This window comes from Cynocephalus volans, chromosome 18 (assembly GCF_027409185.1).
Source record: "Cynocephalus volans isolate mCynVol1 chromosome 18, mCynVol1.pri, whole genome shotgun sequence".
NCBI lineage: Eukaryota > Metazoa > Chordata > Mammalia > Dermoptera > Cynocephalidae > Cynocephalus > Cynocephalus volans.
This window is the reverse complement of record NC_084477.1, coordinates 16297080-16318471: the sequence shown is the minus strand read 5'-3', so window position 1 is coordinate 16318471 and position 21392 is coordinate 16297080. Positions and strand designations below refer to the sequence as shown.

The window sequence follows — 21392 nt, the reverse complement described above, 5'->3', positions numbered from 1 at the left end:
GCATGGGGTTGGCCATTTAACAAGATCACAGGCCCAGGTGACTCTCCCCTCCATCTTGGTGTGCACACTCTTCCCTGAAGTTGGCACCTATGGTGCAGGGATGACTGGCTGGCTGGGCCTCCTGGTGTGGAGGGGAGGGGAGGGCTATGCGCCTCTTTGGGACAGTCTCACCTGGTGGAACTGTGGGCACATGCACAAGCCGAGGGGAAAGGGGCTGACTCACATCCTCCGCATGACAGGTGGATGCCACCTGCCTGGGGTCCGCACTGGGCGTGGCCCATCCTCCCCACACCTCCTTCCTCAGGATGGCCATTCTAGACCGTAGGAATTAATTTGTCCCCCACGTTAACTCCAGGAGACCGGTCCTAGAGCTACCTGTCTGGACTCGTGATTAGTCTAAACACACCCTGTGGCTTCACTTGTCTGCACCACCAATGAGCTCAAACGACCTCTCTATGCCTAGAAACCTGCACTCTCGATGCTGGGCACCATATACTCACGGATCACCTCTCCTAAGCCTGGTTCTCTCTTCCAGTAATGAGCAGATTCCCAACAGCACGTTACCCAGGGAACGGTAAGGAGGCCCCACCCCACCTGACGCTTTGGCAGGTTACTTTCTTGCACCTGCCTCTGCGGATCTCACACTACTCTCTGCCTGCAGCTTGCATGCGCTTAAGCTAACGTGTCAGGGAAAATCTCTCATATCTACATATGCTCAAAGACGGCTCTCGCTGTGGAGTTGCACGATGATAGAAGGAGGCGTAGTGTCCCTACCTTTTAAAATGACAATTTGTCTTGTTCCAAATTACAGACCCAACTGGCTAATGGGATTCTCTTTAAGATGTAGGCAGCATTCCTGCTCAGTAAACCATGATCCTATGTGCATCCCAAAGATGTACAGGAGAAGCAGCCAAATTCAGACAGCTTTCCCACCATCACTGTGATATTCCGGGTATGGGATCAGTTAGAGATCCCTGGTTACAAAAATTATACGATCCTTCACTCTTCAAGTAGAGTTGAGGTTGGAAGGATTTATTCTGTTACCAGATTTGAATGATTCCCAATGTGTGGAGACAAGAGGGTCTACCAGAACTCCTTATTTTACCCAAATGACTTGAATGGCATTTGTTGATTTAGGTTTAAGCAAAAATAGAAGAGAGAAACATTCCCTAATATGCACGTGAAAGGGTTTTAGTAAAGCCCGGTGGTCAAAAGGTCACCAGTAAAGAAAAGGGGTGAAAGGTGACTCCAGAGTCAGGTGCCCCTGCTGGGGTTCCAGCTCCACCACTGCCTGAGTGAGGCGGAGCTAGCTACCAAATCCTTCAGTGCCTCAGTTTCCTCATCTGTAAAATGGGTGTTAAAACAGTGCCATACGCAAAAGCCCACTGCGAGGATTAAACAAAATGACACGTGGAAGCCACTGTTACCCAAACTGCTGCTGCTGTCAACATCATCAATGTCACGGTCACTTTAATAATTGATTTAACCCTATCGCCTAATTTGTCAGAAGGGCTACTGTTGAGTTTTCTGAAATGGCAGTCATCACCTTCTGCAGACACCTCTCTACTCTCAATTGACCGTTAGCTACCAAGCCCGGATGGTAAGTCTGCGCAGCCAGCTACAGGAGGACGCGCTTTGCACGGAGCTGATTTTGCAGAGTTGATCAGCCTTCCCTAAAATGCACCCCTGGAATAAGCCACAGCCATGGAAATGGACAGCAGACCTGGACCATAGTCTATCATTTCCTTGGAAACGATTTCAGTGAATTTATTTTGCCATTGGCATGTTTAGAGGAGTATCACAGAAAACAGACCTGGAAAAGCTGTGTTTGGAAAATTTGGGCACTCCAACCTTGTTCATGTGATAAGAGTAGCATGGCTTCATTGAATGTTATGGAACTGATTGACAGTATTCCTGAAGATTATTATTGATTCTTTGAGGAACACTAGAGAGGTTTTTAAGCGTGATCTGAGAAGCTGATGAGACACTTGCAAAAACTTGCGACACTCTATTGACTTTACATTTGAATCGCGTTAGTAAATGTTAATTGAGTGATGACAATGTGGTTTCTTAAAAAACAGTGACTCGTCTCTGAATGGTTTGCATATGCTACCTTCTATCACAGAAAAAAATATGGCAATGTACTGTCTATGTGTGAGATCTATACCAGTTTCAAAAAGTCCTTCCCCAGTGATTTTATTAAAACCAGAAAGCCTGAAAGAAATAAAAATGAATAGATATTACTTATCTTTAAGATTTTTTTGTGTTAAGGCATAAACTAAAGATAGAAAGTCATTAAAAAGAATAGAATTGACCTAAAAATAGCAGCCAATAAATAACACCAAACATAATAAAGCCCGAGGCTTAAGTTTCCAATCCATTAGGAAGGTTCATTGTAGATTAGTCTTGACAATTACCACTTACTGGGTGAGACCACAGAAGAAAAAGCCAACTCGCCATATTTGCACCAGTATGATCTATTTTAAGCATATCATTTGAACAGAATATATACTCTGTTTCAAATATCATTTTTTTAAGTGGTTCTGAGCATTTAGGCCAGTGGTCTTAAACCTGACCTGTATAAGAACCGCCATGGGAGAAAGACCTGCAGACGGGTGGATTTCAGGTCTGTTACTGAGAACCCTGCACGGCAGGGCCAGAGACCGCTACGTTCAACAGGCTGGAACTACTGGTTTTCAGACTTTGTTCTTTTAAGATGGGTTGGGCCTTGGACGGGATGTAAACGGGCAATACCCGACTTGCAGGCTGGTTTCCTTTCTGTGCTTAGGAGGCATGCTCTAATCTCCACTAGAGGAATAATCATGTCCCTGGCCAAGGCAGCCGAATTGGCAACTACTGTTTTAAGATTATAAAGGAAGATAGACTTGGATGAATGCCAGGAATTCTAATAGGTGTTCTGCATAATTTAAGCTATTTATTCTTCATAAATGCATTTTGAAGTAGGTACTATTAGCCTCAATTTTAAGACGAGGAATCAAAGTCTAAGAAAGCTAAAAGAACTCACACAAAGCCCCATGACAAGCATGGGGTTGCAGGATTCAAAGTGGGCTCAAAGGCCCGTCTTTTACCCAGACCCCACGCTGCACGGTCATTCGGTTGTGGGTATTTCCTAAGACAGAGTCTGGGAGTGGGGGTAAAGACCCAAACCGGGCCCCGTCAGCAACAGTGTGGGACTTCAAGGTGCAGCCACAGCCTTCCGAGGTCACAAAGCGAGACTCAGCTCCCCAGTGCGGCTGCCCCGTGGTAGTGAGTGTTTCCAAGGTCTCTGACAAAAAGAAGTGCTTTATGACCACAAAACTTACTTCTCCTAGAGAGGATCTTAAACAGCCACATCCTCCAACTCAGAGGCTGATATTAACTAAGCTACTGGTTCTAGCAGGGGCTGGATGCAATTTTTAAGGGGAAAACAGAGGAAATGGGTAATCGACCGTTTTGAACCGCTGGACATTTTACTTTTTCAGGGCACAAAATAGGAAGGAGGCAATTGTTCCTTACAGAAGGTAGCTGAGTGATTACAATGGGAATTAGAAAATCAGAGGTTAGAAACAATAACTGGAAAACAGAGATATTTGGGGGAAAGATGTTCTGTTGAGACAAACCTGGAAGAATGATAAACCAGGGGTTGCTGACTCACCTGTAACACACATTTTCGGTACATGGATTATGCACTCTGACTATGACAAAGACGTGCTGGAAGTGAGACCGGATGCTTTTTGGAGTAAAAGGAAGTGCTCCAGGCTCCTGGAAGACGATGGTGACGATGTCATTCCCTATGTGCCTTTTCCTCAGAAGCTGTGGTCGAGAAAGTCAACACGTGCACACAGAATTAACACACACGCTTTCCTTTAAAACAAAATATATTCACATATACCACCCCATCTTTCAAATTAAAGGAGTGATTCCAAAGAGCAGAGTCATTCTTGGGAAGCTACTGGTCATAAATTTGGTACAGAAGAAAAACGGGCTGCATCCAAAGGACCTACGGAAAGAAAAACCTGAATATTTATCTCCCTTAAATTTAAAATTCGATTTGTATTCTCTCTCCTTTTCATATTTATCCAGTTCCTTCTTTTTTACCCCTAAAGTAATAGCACACTAGAGCTCAAAACACTTCAAGAAATTTTACAGTTTAAGCTCTTCCATTTAAAAGCAGGAAATAAAGTCCAAGAGCGGGCAGAGATCTGCTGAAAGTCCTACACTGTCCCATGGGAGGGCTTTAGCTTATATCATGTGCTCCCGTGAGAATGTGCATTTCTGCAAGAAAAGCACAGAAGACTGTCGTTTTGGTGGGTGATCTATTCAAACTAATTCAATGAAACCTGGCCTTTTAAATGTAATTCAGAAACACTGAATTCTACCAGATCAATAGCCAGAAAACCCAATAGTTTGTAATCTTATAAGCTGCAAATCTGGCAGGAGAGAGGTAATCCCAGAGCAATAACATTTTATAAATGCCTTCACTTTTGATATTCCTTCTGCCAAGAATGCCCGTTCACCCCTGGTTTCTCCTGGACAATGCAGGTGCCTGCACAGACCTCACCTCATGCTAAAGACGCTTCCCGGTCAGGACTTTGCAGGGGCTCCACCCACATGCTCAAGCCTATTTCTGTTATGCTAGTAATACCCTTTCTAATGGTCAGTTTGCTTCTTCTGCACTAGGTCGGGCATGTGTCTACTGACTTTTAGTTTCCTAGTTTCTAATAACATGCCCAGCACAGAGTAGGCATCCAGCACACATTTGCTAAACAAATACACAAATGATACAAATATACATTTACTGACACATAGCACTGTGTCTTAAAATTGTGATCGCCTCTCTCCTATGAACACATGCCAATAAATCCATACACGAGGCTCTCTGTAGGCTTATGCGAAGGCACATCTGTGCTCTAACAGTGTGTGATCTTCAGTTTTACGACAGACAACAATCCTTACATGTGCTGGTGATGTCACTGTAGGAATGGGATAATCTCAGGTAGTAAATCTCAATTTACCAGCAATAATAAAGGCAACAACCTCACCCTCAAATTTCCTTGGCACCTACAGAGCATATTCCACTGCAAAGAGCATTAGGTTCAACTTTTAAGGCCTTTTAAACCCAGATACAAAAAAGATTTCATTGTCAAGCCCCTGCCTTGTGATTTAGCAGGATAAAAGGCCTGGGACATGGGAATGAAATGTCCATTCTTTCAGAGTTCTCTACAGGCCGGTTACATCGCTGATTCGTGTTCTAGAAAATTCCTATTTAAATCCTCATGGTTAAAGTTATAAACACACAAAAATCATCTACTGTCTGAGTGAAGTTTGAAACGTGAGTGAATATATAATATTACAGACCCAATGAGCCACCTCATTTAAATATGTAGTTTTTAAAAAAAGTTTCCTAGGTATGTAAGTAACATGTGCCATTTCACATGCATATTAAAAAAAGCAGTAAAAATTGTATGAGGCAGACACACTCTTCCCTCTTTCCCCCAATAACTGAAATTCATATATACTGTAATAGGACAAAGGAAATCAGGAAGAAATGAATAATTTAAAAAAATGTGCCTTTGTGTGCAATGATGAATATGCTAATTATCCTCATTTGATCATCACATACTGTACCCCAATACTGATAGTCAACTCAGTGCCCCACAAATGTGCCTCCTCAATTACATTTCAATAAAAACATAAATGAAACTGCTAAGTTACATAATCAAAAAAAAGAAAGTTGAAATTATTTAAATATCCACAATATGTGACGTTTTTTCTATTCTCTATTTATGTTACCAGCTGAAGTACTTGTTTTCATTGTGTGAATTTGTTCAAAGTAGATTTGGTCTATTTTTAATAAAGTTTTTCTTAAATGCTAAAAAAAAGAAAACAGAAATTGGTACATGAGACACACTCATTAAAACACACACACACACACACACACACACACACACACACACACACACATACACACTCATGTGATCTATACTCAAGAGTTTGCATCAGTGGTTAGAATCCTGCCTCCATTTTTAAGAGCCATCTAGAGTTTCCTAGAGAAAAACATGGGAAAAATGAGTGTAGAAAATCACCCTAAATAATAAGGAAGGGAGGGCCCCTGCACACATGACCACCTAGACACAAAAGATTTACACCTGGAGAAGGAAAGCCTCACCCACCCCTGCAAAGTCAGCCACTGTTAGACCAGCAAGAGGATCATATCAAATTTAACGAACGTTTCAAGGATGCACCGTCGATTTACGCTTCTATGTAATCATGATATCTTACCAAAAGCAAGAGTAATGTTCAAACAAGTTAGGAAATGTTGAATATTTCACAAATAGAGACACAGAAATGATCCAAGAATGTGGATGTTTAATGACTTCATAACGTGAAGATGAGACCAGGATCACAAAGACGTAAGTGTCTCTCTAATGACACTGGGTGACACCAACCTTCCTCTAAGCAATAGTCCCTACTCTCTGGTGTAAGAATACATTCCTGCTTAGGGTCTAGGAATAAAGCTAATCAAAGAAACTGAATAAGCATTTCATCCTTCCAAAATACCCATAGTATTACTCATAGGTGAATCCAAGTGCAGTCAGGACCTGCTCATATAGCACTGAACGAGGTGGGCTGCTTCTGTATTTAAATGGTTCCTGGGCAGTGTCAATTAGGAACTTAAAAATGTACATAAACTCTTTAAGGCAGGGACTTATGATCAGTTTATGCAATACAAAGGAGGGGGTTCCAGGCTTGGCCCGAACATGGCAAGGTGCATCATGGTTACCTCTGCGAGGTCAAGTCCATTATTATGATATGATGGAAGGAAACTGTCCATGAAGCAGCATGAGCTTCATGCACACATTTAAAAAAAAAATGTTGCTACCTTAGTGCTTCTCTCTGTTTTATATGCCTACATCGAAGAAAGGGTTTCCTCTGCTAAAGTGAAGTTCAAAGCTAACTTGTGAAGTTCTTCCCACTGGTGACCTAACCAGGCTCTGTCCAGGTCAAGCGGCAGGGTCACACTCAGGGGAAGGCGGCCCTGGGAAAAGCGGATGGCTGCCAAGCACCCCCGAGAGACAGGCGGGCCTTGACCGTGAAGACAGAAAATACTCCAGGCACAGGGTTTCCGATCACTCCCTCGGTCTGGCTAAGTTTTCTTTCTGAGAGTCAGAGACATTCCAAAGATTAAACTCTTGCAACTGTGGTGAACTCTCTCAAGACTTTGAATGCACCGCGGAATCAGCTTTCAGCTTGATTTATTACAAGAACAAACATAAGAAATTAGATCTGATGTGGACGAGTCTGGACCAGTTGAACAGCCACAAACACCGTGGTGCTAACCAGGCCAAGATCACAGGCACGATTCATGTACAGGCCAGTTAACTGCTAAGTCCTGCGGCCTCAAACCGCGCTCGTGAACCCAGCTGGTCCTTTCAGACGTTTCTGCCTTTGGGATTAGCATAATTTGTGGGTGTGGGTGGGGCAGGTGAGAAATGGAGTCAGTACAACCCATGACAAATTTGGAAAATACTTGTCCCAAGACTGCAAAGTGACATCACTTATCTGCAAACAGAACATTCGGATGACAGCTTGTGATGAGCAAAACATTTTATTAAACAGCAAAGTAAAAATAATTTCCTGAAATTATTGCGAAATTAAGTCCCTTACCTTCTTAACCATTCAGGTCCTAGCTTTTCATAAGAGATGTTTATGATTGGGAACAGGAGAATAAAATACAAGTTAAGTCACCTAAAATACTGGTGCTCAGGATCTAGTGGATCACGAAATAACCACCAAAACTCACTGAGCATGCTCTGTGCACAGCACTGCACTAACTGGTTTAGTGCATGTGTTAACTCATCTAATTCTCATAAACTACCACCCAAGAGAGGTTCATCCATTCATTAATTCATGCAACAAATGGTCATAGATGCTTACCATGTTCTGGGTACTGTTCTAGGTGCACATGGGCACCTCAGTGAACAAAACAAAAATACATCCCTGCTTTCTGGGATGAAGGAAACTGAGGCATAGAGAAGCTTGCCCAAGGTTGGAAAGCTAGTAGTTGGTTCAAATCCAAGGAGTCTGATTCCAGAATTCTAGCTCTTAATGACTATGTCTTCTGCTGAAGCTTTTTATCATCATGGAAGAAGGAAGCCTCAAAGAAGGCCCTAGAACCAGAGAATTCTAACAATGCAAGGGACAAGTGACACATCATCTGGTTCAAATAGCTCGTGCATGCCACATCTCTCCATTTCCAAACCCAGGGACAGCATCTCCAAGGTACAGCGTGCCTTCCCTCCAAGCCTGGTGGTGCCCTGGTATCCTCAGGGCAGCGCTCCAAGCAGCTTCGGGGGTCATCAAGACCATGTCCTCATATAATTATCAGATTTCTTGACAGAATAAGAACCTTGCTCAAGGCCACAGGATGAGTGACTGACTGAGACAGAAAGGGGATAGGCATTTAGTCCTTCCAGAATATTCCATAGTATCAGTCATAGGTGAGCCCAAGTGTAGTCAGGACCCACTCATATGGCACTAGGTGAGGCAGACTGCTTCAGTATTTAGGTGGAAAGCTCATATTATGCTGATTTGCCCACACGGTGTGTTAAGTATATGGATTTCCCAATGAAACTCATATGGAATCATACCTATTATATATACAATAAGCACAGTTAAAAACAGGGAACGGATAGGCTTTACCATTCTGCACCTCCAACCCATCAGAATAACTACACGATGCCACAGATTCTCACTCTGTTAGAAACAAAAAAGGTTAACTCATAGGTCTTTGGGCTACAGAGTTTGTAATGCATGGTGTCAATTTATAAGGATTTTTCTCTTAATCCTCAGTTTGGGAAGTTAAAATCCACCCACCTATCTCTCTCCCCCTACCCCATCTATGTTTTCACTTCTTGGCTCTGCAGATTTTTGGTAATAACATTTTTCAAGGACAGTCTCAGTGAAATAAAGTCAGGTACAGAAAACTCCAGAGTCCATGGATTTTAGTCTCCATGTAATGAAAGGGGCTGGGGAAGTTGGTTTTGAGTTCTAATGACACTAAAGACTTCAAAACTCTTAATGCTGCCACATGTGAAAGGCTGGGGCCATTTAGTCCGGAGTCCAGTGACTCCAGCATTTGGGGAACTGGAGGGCTCTGCGGTTTGAACACTCGGTGACAGGGTCAGAAGTCACCAGCTCTATTTCTGCTAATGCACTGACAGGTTTTCTTGGCCTGAGCTGGCCCTGTCAGCTTTCTGAGCGTCAACTCCCACCGAGTTTAATTGCTAAATGATCCACTAGTGTCTGCTGGACAACTGTCCTGGTCTAAATTAAGCTTCTTAATCTCCAGTGAATCTGTTTGTTATTATTCCAAATAAATTTCTAAGAGCTAAAATCCTTCAGGTTACAAATACGCAGAAATACATACATGTGACCCAGTGATTGTAACTGCATCTCATAAAAAATGGATGCATAATCTAGATTTGCTGAAAGTGGGGGTAAGAGCCATGATTACTAAAAAAACACTGTAGAAAATTCAGGAAGGACAAGGAATTGAGGCAAGCATTAGGTAGAAAATGGCCAGAAAATCCAGCTGGCAATTAGCACGAGATAAGACATGAAAAGAGGTGCTGTGTCTCCACTGTGACGAGCCCTGAACCAGGGGCCACTTTCTCATCCCAGTCGGTGGCTTGGGATGCTTCTTGACACTAGTGATGGGGAACAGGAAGTAGAAGGCTGGTTTCTTCTTTGAGAAAAAAAGTGCAGATTTATTTATTGATCTATTTTTATTGTAACATAGTTGATTGTACATATCTATGGGGGGCAGAGTTGATAGAATTTTTCATGAGTGTTTAAAAACGAAAAATGCAAGAACAGAGAAAAATTCTCTGAAATGATTGTTTCATTCATTCGACAAACACCTGCTGAACAACTCCTGTGGAGTCCTTCGTGCTTTAATATATTTAGATCGAGGGAGTAGCAGTTAAGTGATATCAGGAGAACCAAGTTTCCTAAGCACGAAAACCAAACTCGTTTTAACTCGGGACTGAACCCCAGTGAAACCCAAACCCCTAAAATGAAACCATACCATGAATCGGTTGTAAGATCCTGGTAAGGTACAAACCCTTCTGCAAAGGAATCTTCGGAAACTCAAGCAGTCAATGTCCTTCAAAGAGCCTTCAGCTCTAACACTGCTCGAGCCCTTAGGACTCTTAAACAAGATGTGGAAGGCCCTTCCTTCTCCAGGCCACAGATCCTCTCTGTCCCAAACATAGATTCTGTCCCGCACAATCCTCAGAGTCTTTTCAAGCTCACACAGTAAATATGGCATTTCAAATATTTCTAGCACAGGAGGAAAAAAGCCATCATTTCTAGCAATCTTTGCAAAAGAACTTGTCCAACCCATTCCACAGTTGTATTAAAAAGTTATGTAAACCATTTTATACGATTTGATGCATTATTCAAGTTTGAAAAGGTTCTCAATTCTCAATTAAGTGGCTGCATTCAAACCATGAGGCACACTGATTTTTCTTTTTTTCCTCTAAAAAGGTCTATACATTTTGGCCAAGAAATTCAATGAAAACTTAATGAGAAAGAATAGTTAAAAATAGCATCAGTAACAACTGCAAATTGTATTTTCTATAAGAAGTTATTTATCCACAGGCAGAAATCTAAGTCAGGCCAACATCGTTGGCCTTTTTGTAATTCACAAGTTGATAGGGGTTTCTCTGAAAACTCTGCCTAGCAAGCAATAAAGGTAAGCATAGAAGAATTTCTAAGTTCAATAAGGAAAAATGCAATAATACTCCCTACAAAGCCCAAATACTGCCAAATGATAAAAGAGTCAACGATTATTAATGCTATTCAAAAAAACAAAAAAAAAACCCCAAATGTCACTGATTCTTTGCAAATTGTGAAGGCATCCGTGTCGTCAGTGGGCTGCCCCAGACTGAGCCCCGCTGGGCAAGGCTGGGGGGACATACCTGCTGCCTGTTGCTTGGCATGTAGGGAAGCAACGTGGACACGTGGAACATGAGTTCGTAGTCTTTGTACGTGGTGTAGAGGGAGTGAGTTCCCGTGGAATCCGCTGAGAGCAAAGATCAATCACAAAAGCAAGTTAGGCACCGCGAAGCTGGGGCCTTAGCACTTAGGAGGTCATCACAAAGGGCAGACCAACTGAAAACCCACAGCACGCTGTACACTACGGTCCCCGTGTTGCTCGTCCTCTGTCCCCACACACGGCTCCATCTCCTCCCTACCCCCGGCATGGCCTGCAGTTTCCCCCTTCCCCCATTTCCCCCTCATTTCCTCTCTGTTCTCAGCCCCCAGAGCTGTGTGCATTTAGGTGACCCACGAGGGCGAGGTGACCTGGCCGCAAGGTGCACAGGTGTGCAGCAGAGGAGAGAGGCTGGGCAGGTGTGTGCAGTCATCTGAAGTGTGCATGTGTGTGTGTGTGTGTGTACACAGCTAATTCTCAGCTATTCTTGGGCCCTTGATCAAACCCAGAAAAATGAAACAGGATTGGCTAAATATGGAAATGGGAACGAAAAATGGTATTTTAAAAATTTCCCTCCCCAAATGATGGACTTTGTCTCCGCTCAACAGGAAGTACAGCGATCCATCACATGAATTAAGAATATGGAGAATAAAAGTGATCTCTTACTGTGTATCGTGCACTCCCACTTAGTTAAAAAACTATGACATTTGAACCCGTTAATCATAAATCCGTTCGTCTTTTGAAAAGCAGAACGATTCTTTGCAAATTCAAAATCTATCTGCATCCTCAGTGAGATGACCTCAGATTGAGAGCTTCAGACACCCAACCAATACCGTGACTCTGAAATATTTAAGTAATAAGTTTAGGGGGAACTTCTGAACCACTTGGCTAATGCATAAGTGAGGACAGGAGCTATGTAGAAATTAAGACGTGGATGGAATCCAGGCCTGGCTTTCTCAGTTCTCCATCGACAGACAGCCTTATTTTGCTGTTTCTCAAACAAGTAGCAATGTTGTTCAATATCATTTATTCCACTGTGTTTGGTGGGAAAACTTCTAAGTCATCATCTTGGGTTAATTTTCTTTTAATTTTAAAATTAAAATTTCTCCTTTATAAAAACACTAAAACTTTTAATCTCCATGGTCCTTTTGTTATTTTCTTTCTGGATCCTGTAGTATATCTTTCTTTCCAATATTTATATCCGATTCAGACAGAGTCCTGAACATTTTCCAGAAAAAAAAAAATCACATGAAGTTCTTGGATGCTCTGAAAAGGGACTCACCAAAGGCCATTTCACAAAGAAGGTGTGTACATAAAGCGTCTACATAGAGATACTGATAAATGAACTTGCAGAGGGTCAGGTAGGATATTCACCTAACACACTGTATGTCAATCCTTCCCAAAGTACAGGGACATCAAATACATATTTGTTATTTTTCAATGCCCTTCTTAGAAAGTAGTATTCCATTTAAATTCTCTTGGCTCAGAACCTTGGCAGTGCACGTAGCTTTGGAAGTGCATGAGCACAGTCATCAGGGAGCGATGAACGCGCCTTCGATGAACAATTGCCTCACGGGTCACAAACTGCAGGCTGCAGGAGGGAACCATCTGGCACACTCAGTGACCCTCAACACGACTTTCTGTGACTAGGATGGTTGGATTCAGTAAGAGGAATGCTGACAGGAATTAGTTTCAGATTCAGGAAATTGCAATGAATAAGGAAAAATGCATTTGCGGGGTGGGGGAACGTGTTTTAAAACATGATCATAATTTCTCTATTCCAAGCAGTACTGAAAGATGAATTCCTGAAATTATATCTTCTACGAGTTTTTATCTCAAACATCAGCGTGGTAGTGGAGAAGGTAAGCCACCAAGACTTGTTCGGGGGCTTGCTATCAATATTTTCATTCAAAACGCAGTGCAGGCCACCAGTTGGACCCTTGTGCACACCTACACCAGTCAAGTCTGCCCCTGGCCGGGGTCTGCACTTGCTCTGGGGAGCAGAGCGTCTTTGTGGCTCACACCCCCTCTGCTGCTACTCCATGCCATTGTGTTCAGAGAGAAGCCAGTTCAGAGCTGGCAGAGACATCCCAGATAGTCCAGCCCAACGCCCCAAACTTTCCTTTTGGGAAAACGGGGGCCCAGATTTGACCGAAGTCCCATAGGCAGATGCAGTTAAAACTGGAACCCAATTCCCCTGAATTTTAGGGAGACAATTTTTATTTGTCCGTTCTGTGAAAGATGTAATTTTTATTTGACCATCTCATGACAACTAATTCCTAAGGTCCTGTCTACTGAAGGAATGACAGACGTCTTCACGACTCGTACACATAACTCAAAGATTTGATTATTAGAGTCGGCATGTCAAAATCCTTGAGCTGTACTGTGTCAAGGACATCTCCCAGGTCCTAAGATTCAAAGCTGATGTCAGTTCTATACATAGGAAAATACTTGGATTATCTATGTCATAGTTTTATAGATTACACAGGTCAGTGATTCTTAAAGTGTTTTCCCATCCAATCCAATGGAGAGGACACACCCTCACAGTGACAAAAGGTCACATCAGTAGTGATTTTCCTGGAGCGTTGTCCCTATGGGCAGCATATCAGCATCCCTAAGGGAGGAATGGTGGTTTGTGAAAAGGAGAGTTTGAAAAGAAAAAAGAAGAAAAATCAGAAAAGCTCTCATGATGTTTCTTAAAATACGTGGATATTCACATGTTGGGTGCCATGAATTACCGATCTGAGGTCTGAGCAACACACACGTGATGTAATCATCACACTCCAGCCACCCTGGCACATGTGGAGGACACACGGGGGCCCTCGAGTGAGTTCACACCATCGCCAGGGCTTGTGATCAGTCCTACAACTTTCAAAAACAGATCTAAAAACAGAACTGACCACAGGCACCACCCTGTCCAGATGGAGTTATCAGTGATGGTCCCAAGCTGAGTGGACGCAGGGGGCAGAGTTTGGAGACTCAGCAGGAACAGCCGGCGAGGAGTCTCGGGGCACCAGGCCACCTCGGTCCCACTCCCAGCTCAGCCACACCCTGACTCTCCCACATGGAAAATTCCTACTTATCTCCAGCTGCAGTGGCCAGATGCTTTCTCAACTTTAGAATCTATCTGCTCAACTCTTTCCATTAAAAGAGCAAGCCATTTTGTTGCATAATAAACAGAATTTTTCAAAATGAATAAAATCGCTCTGCTTGATATTTCAGGCACTGACAGCAACTACATAATAGCACAGATACAAAGGTTAAATATATTGAATTTATGAGAGCCGTGATTATGATTATCTAAACACAGGTACTGGACAAATCTGCGCATTGCAGGAGGGTGTGAAGCCCATGGTTTGAATTGGACAGTCAATCTGGCACCCCAGATCTAACAGGAGCCCCACTCAAGGGGACTTGACTAAGGTCCTTGAAAAATAGGAATGTACCAGCTTTTTAATCACTGCTCCAACTCCCCAGGTAACATGATGAATACAGAAAGGAACAAAATAAGCCTGATAACACAGCATAAATGAACGTGTTTAACTTTTGTCTCTTAGAAACGAATACCGCGCTTGTCCTTGGAATACTGAGACAAGGGTATATGATACAAGAGGCGAGGCTGAAAGAGAGGAGGAAATGCTAGAAGATCTTCATGAAGCACTGGGGACTCTCTCTGCTGGAGTTACAAAGCAAAAGGGACTGACCTTTTGTGCTTATGATGTGACGCTCACACCTCCTGAGAAATATGCGTCGTTTGCTTATCTGAGGACATCTGAACTCTATCCCAGAGAAGCGTGCTTGGCGGCTTCTGGGGTCAAGAACAGGAGGGCACGTGATCACGTGCTGAGATTCCTGCAGCATGCCTACCTTTGGAGAATTAACCCTGTGCACACACGCACACACATGGAGCTTACTTTTATTGTCTAGCTGGGCGCGGTATTTACTGAATCCTTTCAGCCGTACTCTCTGGCCCAGAAGATCAAGGAATTCTTCGAAAGCTGGTCCCGCTGTCTCGTTATTGTACATCTCTTCCTCTGTGCTCTGGCCTGCTTTGCAATAGAGGATCCCAATCTTGTGCTGAAAGCTCAGCTGAAATGGGGGAGAGATGCGATTACTCAGTGAACAGCATCAGACGAGCTAATTTCCAGTCACATTCAAGCCACAGAAGCTCAGAATTCTGTCCTCAGGAAAGCGTGCCATAATAATTCCTATAAGCAAAGAAGCAGAAGAGTGAAAAATCTATCCCTGTACAAGGTGCTGCAAATATATAACAAACCCAGAACCCCCGAAATACAGCTGAGGAAGTGTCAGAAGCCCTAAGGAATATAATGCACGGCCACGGCCATGTGGGATTTGCCAGGTTTCCAAAAAGGACAGGCAGTCAGGTTCATGCATCGCCTTAAAAATACAAGTGTGCAAATACTTCACCTTACACACTCCATATAGAAATTAATATTATCTTCCAAGTTGGAAAGGAAAAAAGGCCACGAACTTTTAAAAGTTTTCCCTCTCTGATTTGTGATACCATTTTTTCCCCCTTTAATTTGTTTGCACATTCATGGAAATATGTGCGACTGTAAGCAAATAAGCAAATCAAATTAAGGTCTGATAAGGAAAGAATCCCAGTGGAAATTTCAATGTATGTACATAAATAGAAAAATGTTTTGTTTCCATGAAAGTAACTTTGGTTGTACAATTAGTCATTTCTTACGTTTTTGACTATCTCGAAAAGAAAACATCTGCTAAATATAAACTACACCGTAAAGAATTTTAACAGCAATTGAAGAGTTCCTGCTGTAACCCTATCTCACAGTCAGTGCCACGTCATGCTGGAAGCCACGGGACTTCCTCCCAAGGCCAGGGGGAAACTGGATCCATTTTTACAGCTTTCTTATTTTTTCCAAAGAGGACCTTCCTCTCACTTGCGCAATCAGAGTTCTTAATCTCACTACCAGCAATCTGAGCCTCTAAGACTGACAGATTATCAGACATCGGCGATTCCCTGAAGACATCAATCCATGGCACTGTTCACTTTTATTATGGAGCTATAAAATAGAGCTTCTAATCAAAACACACAGCTGACTACTCATTTCCCTTGAGCAGCAAACCGAGGACAGCGGTCTCATCCACATTATCACCTAATGACAACGCACCATGCGAGACAGGCAGGGGAGGCCTGAGTGAGCCCCATGGGCTGCAGAAAACACACGCTGCACGCTAGGGTGAGCTCGGAGCTGAGCAGGCAAAGTCCACTGCCAGCACGTTCTCGGTGCACACCCATCCTGCATGCGAAGGGGACATCAGCTGTCTGCAGTCTGTCCCCATCAGCTGCCTAGACTGATGCATGTCATGGCATCACAGAAAGCACACAGGTCCTGGGCTCCCGTCAGAGAAACGGGCTCCCCAATTGCACAATTGTGAAGACAATGATTCTCACCTTGAGTGTGGGCATATGACAGGGTGTGCGTGAGCTATTTAAGAGGTAGTATCATGAATTTGATGGGACTAGTTCTTCAGTAGGGTCAAGAAAAAAAATTTTTCATTCATCCAGAGGTTGAAGAATAAATGGTTCTGATCAACTCAATTATCCAAATCAATGAGATACCACATGTACTATGGACAGACCATCATCTTCAAAACAATATTAAGCACAATAAAAATGCCTACTATCATTTCATGGTAAACATTACTCGCTTCTGAGTGACTCAGAAGACATTTCAGGGTCTCCAAGTGCATGAGGGAAACTCATGAATAGCAGATACTACACAGATGTTCACGAGTCAGTGGCTGCTAGAATCCTTACTAATTCCTACAACACGGCCTCAGAACTCCCGCTCCCCACCCTGATTACCATGTCACTGTGACTTCTCTTTCATGACAGAAGAGGACTTCAGCTCTCCAGTTACTTTGCCTTGCTTCAGTGACCATCCACCATTGATGCTTTAGACTATTCGGGCTGCCACATGTGGTTCCAGTCCCTGTGCACCTGGCAGAGACAGCCACGCTGTCCCCTCACTCCATCCTGGGCTGCTCCTCTGTTCCCAGTCACCTCTGAGCACTGCCAGCACCCAGTGCCACCCCTTCCGAGCACCCCCTGGCCATGGGGGTGGCTGGTCCCAGCTTGCCCTGGCATCTGCTGTAGGAAACCCCTTCCTCTTCTCGTAGCCGCCTCTATCAGCCATGAGTCTGTGGACTTCACATGTCCTGGGGACCCTCGTACAAGCAAAGGACATGTATCTGCAGGAGCGGGATGCTGTGAGACCTCGCTGCTGGCTGCCCTGCTGTCTCCTCCCAGCCGCCCGACAAGCCAGCCTGGGTCCTCATCCTGGCTGGGAGCAGGGTTTGCCTTTCCATCCAAGAAGCCCCTGGGCCCATGGGAGGTGGGAGTTGTGGCCCACAGACTTCCCAGCCCCCGGGTGTCTCAGGACAGCTGCAGAAGGACGCCCTGTCATGCACGTGGCTGGCACTTTGATCAGTCTGCCAGGTGAGAAGCTCACAAAATGCAACTTGGCAGGGAGAAATATCGCTAGTGACTCAGAATGGACAGTTGTGGCTTGTTTACTACAGGCCCGTGATTCCACTAAAGAGGTGACAGAACACGACATTGGGGAAGGGGCCTCTCTCATCTGAGCCTCCTTTGGAAACCACGAAAACATCAGGAATGTGACACCCAGTGCTGCTGCGCCTGGGGTGTGCCAGACAGCCAGCAACCGGCTCTGCAGCTGCTCCATAGTGACCCAAGCACGGGACAGAGGCAGCTTCCCGTGAACTGAAGTCCCCGGTACCCCCGGACCAACCCCAGCACACCTTAGGCCGAGCCTAACACCCTATTGTGCCAACCTTTACTGAACTGGCCTGATGTGAGCCGTGGCCAGCCCCACAGTCCAGGGGTAGAATGAGGCTGGCACATGCCACAAACTAGAAATGCTCATCAGTCAATATGCCTTGTGGCCTCAGCACCAAGAGCTGGACACACGTGCACCCCATGCAGTCAGCAGAGGGTCCAGCTCATGCCTTGCTTTATCCTGGAACAGGATAAAACTGGCCGTGCTATCCGCAAGGCCAGAAGCCTTGTCACTATTGACAACAAAATTTAAAATAAAATGTAGGTGACAAAAAGCAAAGTCTTGGGACTGCCCTGGAAATAAATCTGAGTGTGCAGTAGACCCCCTGACACCAGCCTTCAGACTCAGTCTTCCTGCTCTCAGCATGTGGTCTCACTCCTGCACACCTGCCTGACTTCGTTCCAAGCAAACCTGGTATGTCGGTAAACATCTACATCCCCGGTGGGGACAAGAGGAGAAGCGGGCACTTGGCCTCAAGAACAAATTAATCCTTTTGCCAAAGATGTCATAATATTCTAAGAGAGAGAGAGCAGTCATAATTCACCTGAATACATTTTTTAAAAAGTCAATCTTTATAATTTTATGAACTTACCTATGGTATATATTAGGATAGTCTTTGTAAAAAGGAAAAGAGGGATTCTAGAAGTTGAGAGATGAAATTATGAAGATAAAGTAACCAAACCATCAAGGTCCCGCTCCGTAGTTACTTGCCTGATAATTCCCCGCAGTGTTCAGTCTTCCTCCTCAAAACCTCTTGCCAAACTCCAAGATCAGAACAAATGACCTGAACACCTACAGAGTCCCCCGCTACTCAAACACGCTTGTAGACAGCAGATCTACCCACTCAGTGCTTGTATGTCAAAGCAGGACGAATTCCCAACGCCAAGAAAGTGGCAGCTGACAATGCGTATGATTACACGTGTGAAATATATGTACTTAGGTTAGGTTTTAAATAATTTTTTCAAAATTAAAAAACCCTTAGGACAATAACGTGAAATTGGCTCATCCCCTCCTGGGCAGATTTAGTACCAGGAAAATGGATAAAAACAGCACTGCGTGGCAGAAACTCTCAACCACCCTAACAGGTGAGTGGCGATTTTTAAGCATCCTTTAGAAACTGGGATTTTAAAGAAAGCTGTCCGATCTCTTTCAGAGATGAGAAGAAACAGTATATTTTCTTCATGAGTTATGGGAACCAGAGACCATTCAGCATTGGGGGACATTAAAATGCTATACTGTGTTTAAACTTGAAAACCATTAAGAAAGCAAATATACAATCTGAAGCGAAAGCACATGGGCTATACCTAGAGCCATGAAATGCACTGGCTTTGCTGAAAAGCAAAACCTAATTATCAGAATGAATCCCTTGACAGCAGATTGTGCATAGGTGTTCACTGAAAGTATTTAAAATGCCTAGATTAGGTCCAATTTCTGGGCCTGTTTGGCTACCCAGATACCCTGGCACCTGCCTCGCTCTGGGAAAAGGCAGATGATAATGTCTCATCTCCGCACTTGGCAGGAGAGTCCCCCCCTCCCCCCCAGGGGGCACCTGCCATGGAGCCGAGCTATGCGGACTTCAGAGAAAAACAGACCCTCTATGGGATTTTCTAGAGCAGCGTTGGGACCACACACCTCACCCACCGGGCACCTGCTTGCAGGACAGTGATACATTTTAAAGGGAGAACCAACATAAAGGGGCAGAGAACGACTGCAGGGGGTGGCACGTTCTTCCCAGCTGCTCTCCTGTAACCAGGCACCAGCATGTAAGGCTATTCTTGTGTCACTCCACTTCAGAAATCAGCCGCTCAAGTTCAGAATTTGGGTTTGGTTTGGTTGCTGTTTTTAATATGTCAGCTTTCATTCTCAAAACAGACAGATCTCAAGATTATTCATCCTGAGTGTTACAATGCCTGCTTCCTTTTGCTAATAATGCAGTGTTCACCTGTTAGACCAATTATAGTTTCATCGCCTTTAGAATTCTAGCCACGTGAGGTATCAAATATTCTGCATCCCCAGAGTATGACTGGATCAACCAAGAAATACCTCACATCCCCTCTAAAATGTGCACAAGAATTTTCTTTGGGAAATTCTGGAAATAAACATGATCATTGTCTTTTTAACTTTTTAAAATCATGGATGTAAAAACAAATCCACTCTTCTAAAATAAATCGTATGTAAAAGGGATACTCACCCTTGGGCACCCACCTCTCAGTTTCCCCTACAAGTCATTCTGCATATGAAACTTACTAGACCTCTTTCCGTCTGCTGGGCCATCATCCCAATCCCATCCACCATTAAATATCTCCTGTACGATGTCAATAATCACATAATTGAGTTCCACATCACCACTAGTCTCTATCCTTATCAGCCTTTCTACCAGAGCAATCTTTCTAAAATACAGCTCTGATCATGTCACTAACAGAAAACCTTCAATGGCTCCCTACCGCCTCCTGAATCAAGTGTGATCTCCTTAACCTGGCATTCAAGGTCTCATGTCCTCTAGCCTCAACTTACTTTTATCCCCCCCTCACAACCTCCAATTTTCTTTGGAAAGAAACTAGATTAGTCACAGTTCCTAAAATATCCAGCTACTCACATCTCCCTGTTGGAATTCTATGCACATCTGAAGACCATGTTAAAATGCCACCTCCTTCAGGAGATTTGCCTAGCAGATGTCAATTCCTCTTTTCCTAAAGCACTCTCTGCACATACACATCTCCAGGATCTCTTGCCATATTCTGCCTTGCAGAGGCCGTGGTGCTTTTGGTCCTACTGTCCCATGGGCTAGGGACTAGGCTCGGGCAGCTTTTGGCTTGCTAACGCATGCTATTCTCGCCCATCTGCAGCATGGTGCCTAGCACACCAACAAATAATGCAGTCTCAGGGAGGGGGCAAACATGAGATCTTTGAACCCTAGAAAGCAACACTCCCGACCTCTGTTAATCACGCAATCATATGCACTCTTGCTGGCCGGGACATCCCAAAGTCTCGGTAAAACAATACAAGTCACTATTCAGCAGGAGGTGTCTTACACCATTTAGGCGTCGTGTTTCTAAACTAGTTTAAGGGCATATTTGGGAAAAACAAGAGAGAAAATGCTCCTAGCACTTAAGATAAATGGTCTCAGAAAAACAGGATGGGAACATGGGACTTTTAGAAGCAGATGCAAATCCACGCCCGAGCACACGCCCCCACGGGTCTCACCCACCCCTTGCTCATCCAGCTTGAGCAGCTGCTCCGAGACCTTGGGCGAGCTGGCGGCCTGGCGCAGACACTGGATGCCGAGCTCGGGAATGACGTATTCCAGCACCTCCTTGAGTGGCAGACCCCGTGCAGTGCCGTGCCTGGCGGTGGAGGGGATCGCGTCTTCCAAAATCGCTCCTCTCAGTGTCGTAAGCTGCAGGGGCAAAACAGAAGACTTCAGGGAACGCGACTCCTGGGTACCTCTTTAGTGCCCCATCGTTTGGCTGCCTTAGACAAGGGAGAAGAGGAGCAAGGCTCTTTTCTGGGTGAGATGAAAGGGACTGAAGTCCTCCTCCGCACAGCTG

At 44.2% G+C, this 21392-nt stretch overlaps 1 protein-coding gene across 1 annotated transcript in view; it reads right to left on the bottom strand.

Annotated features, from left to right (window-relative positions):
• The window catches only part of SIPA1L2 (signal induced proliferation associated 1 like 2), a 103436-nt gene that overhangs the window by 60286 nt on the left and 21758 nt on the right, over positions 1–21392 (bottom strand). The window contains exons 3-6 of the mRNA XM_063082693.1: positions 21053–21241; positions 14914–15088; positions 10986–11089; positions 3656–3813 (exon numbers count right to left, since the gene is read on the bottom strand). Of these exons, the coding sequence (XP_062938763.1) occupies positions 3656–3813; positions 10986–11089; positions 14914–15088; positions 21053–21241 (626 nt within the window). The remainder of the gene's footprint in view (positions 1–3655; positions 3814–10985; positions 11090–14913; positions 15089–21052; positions 21242–21392) is intronic.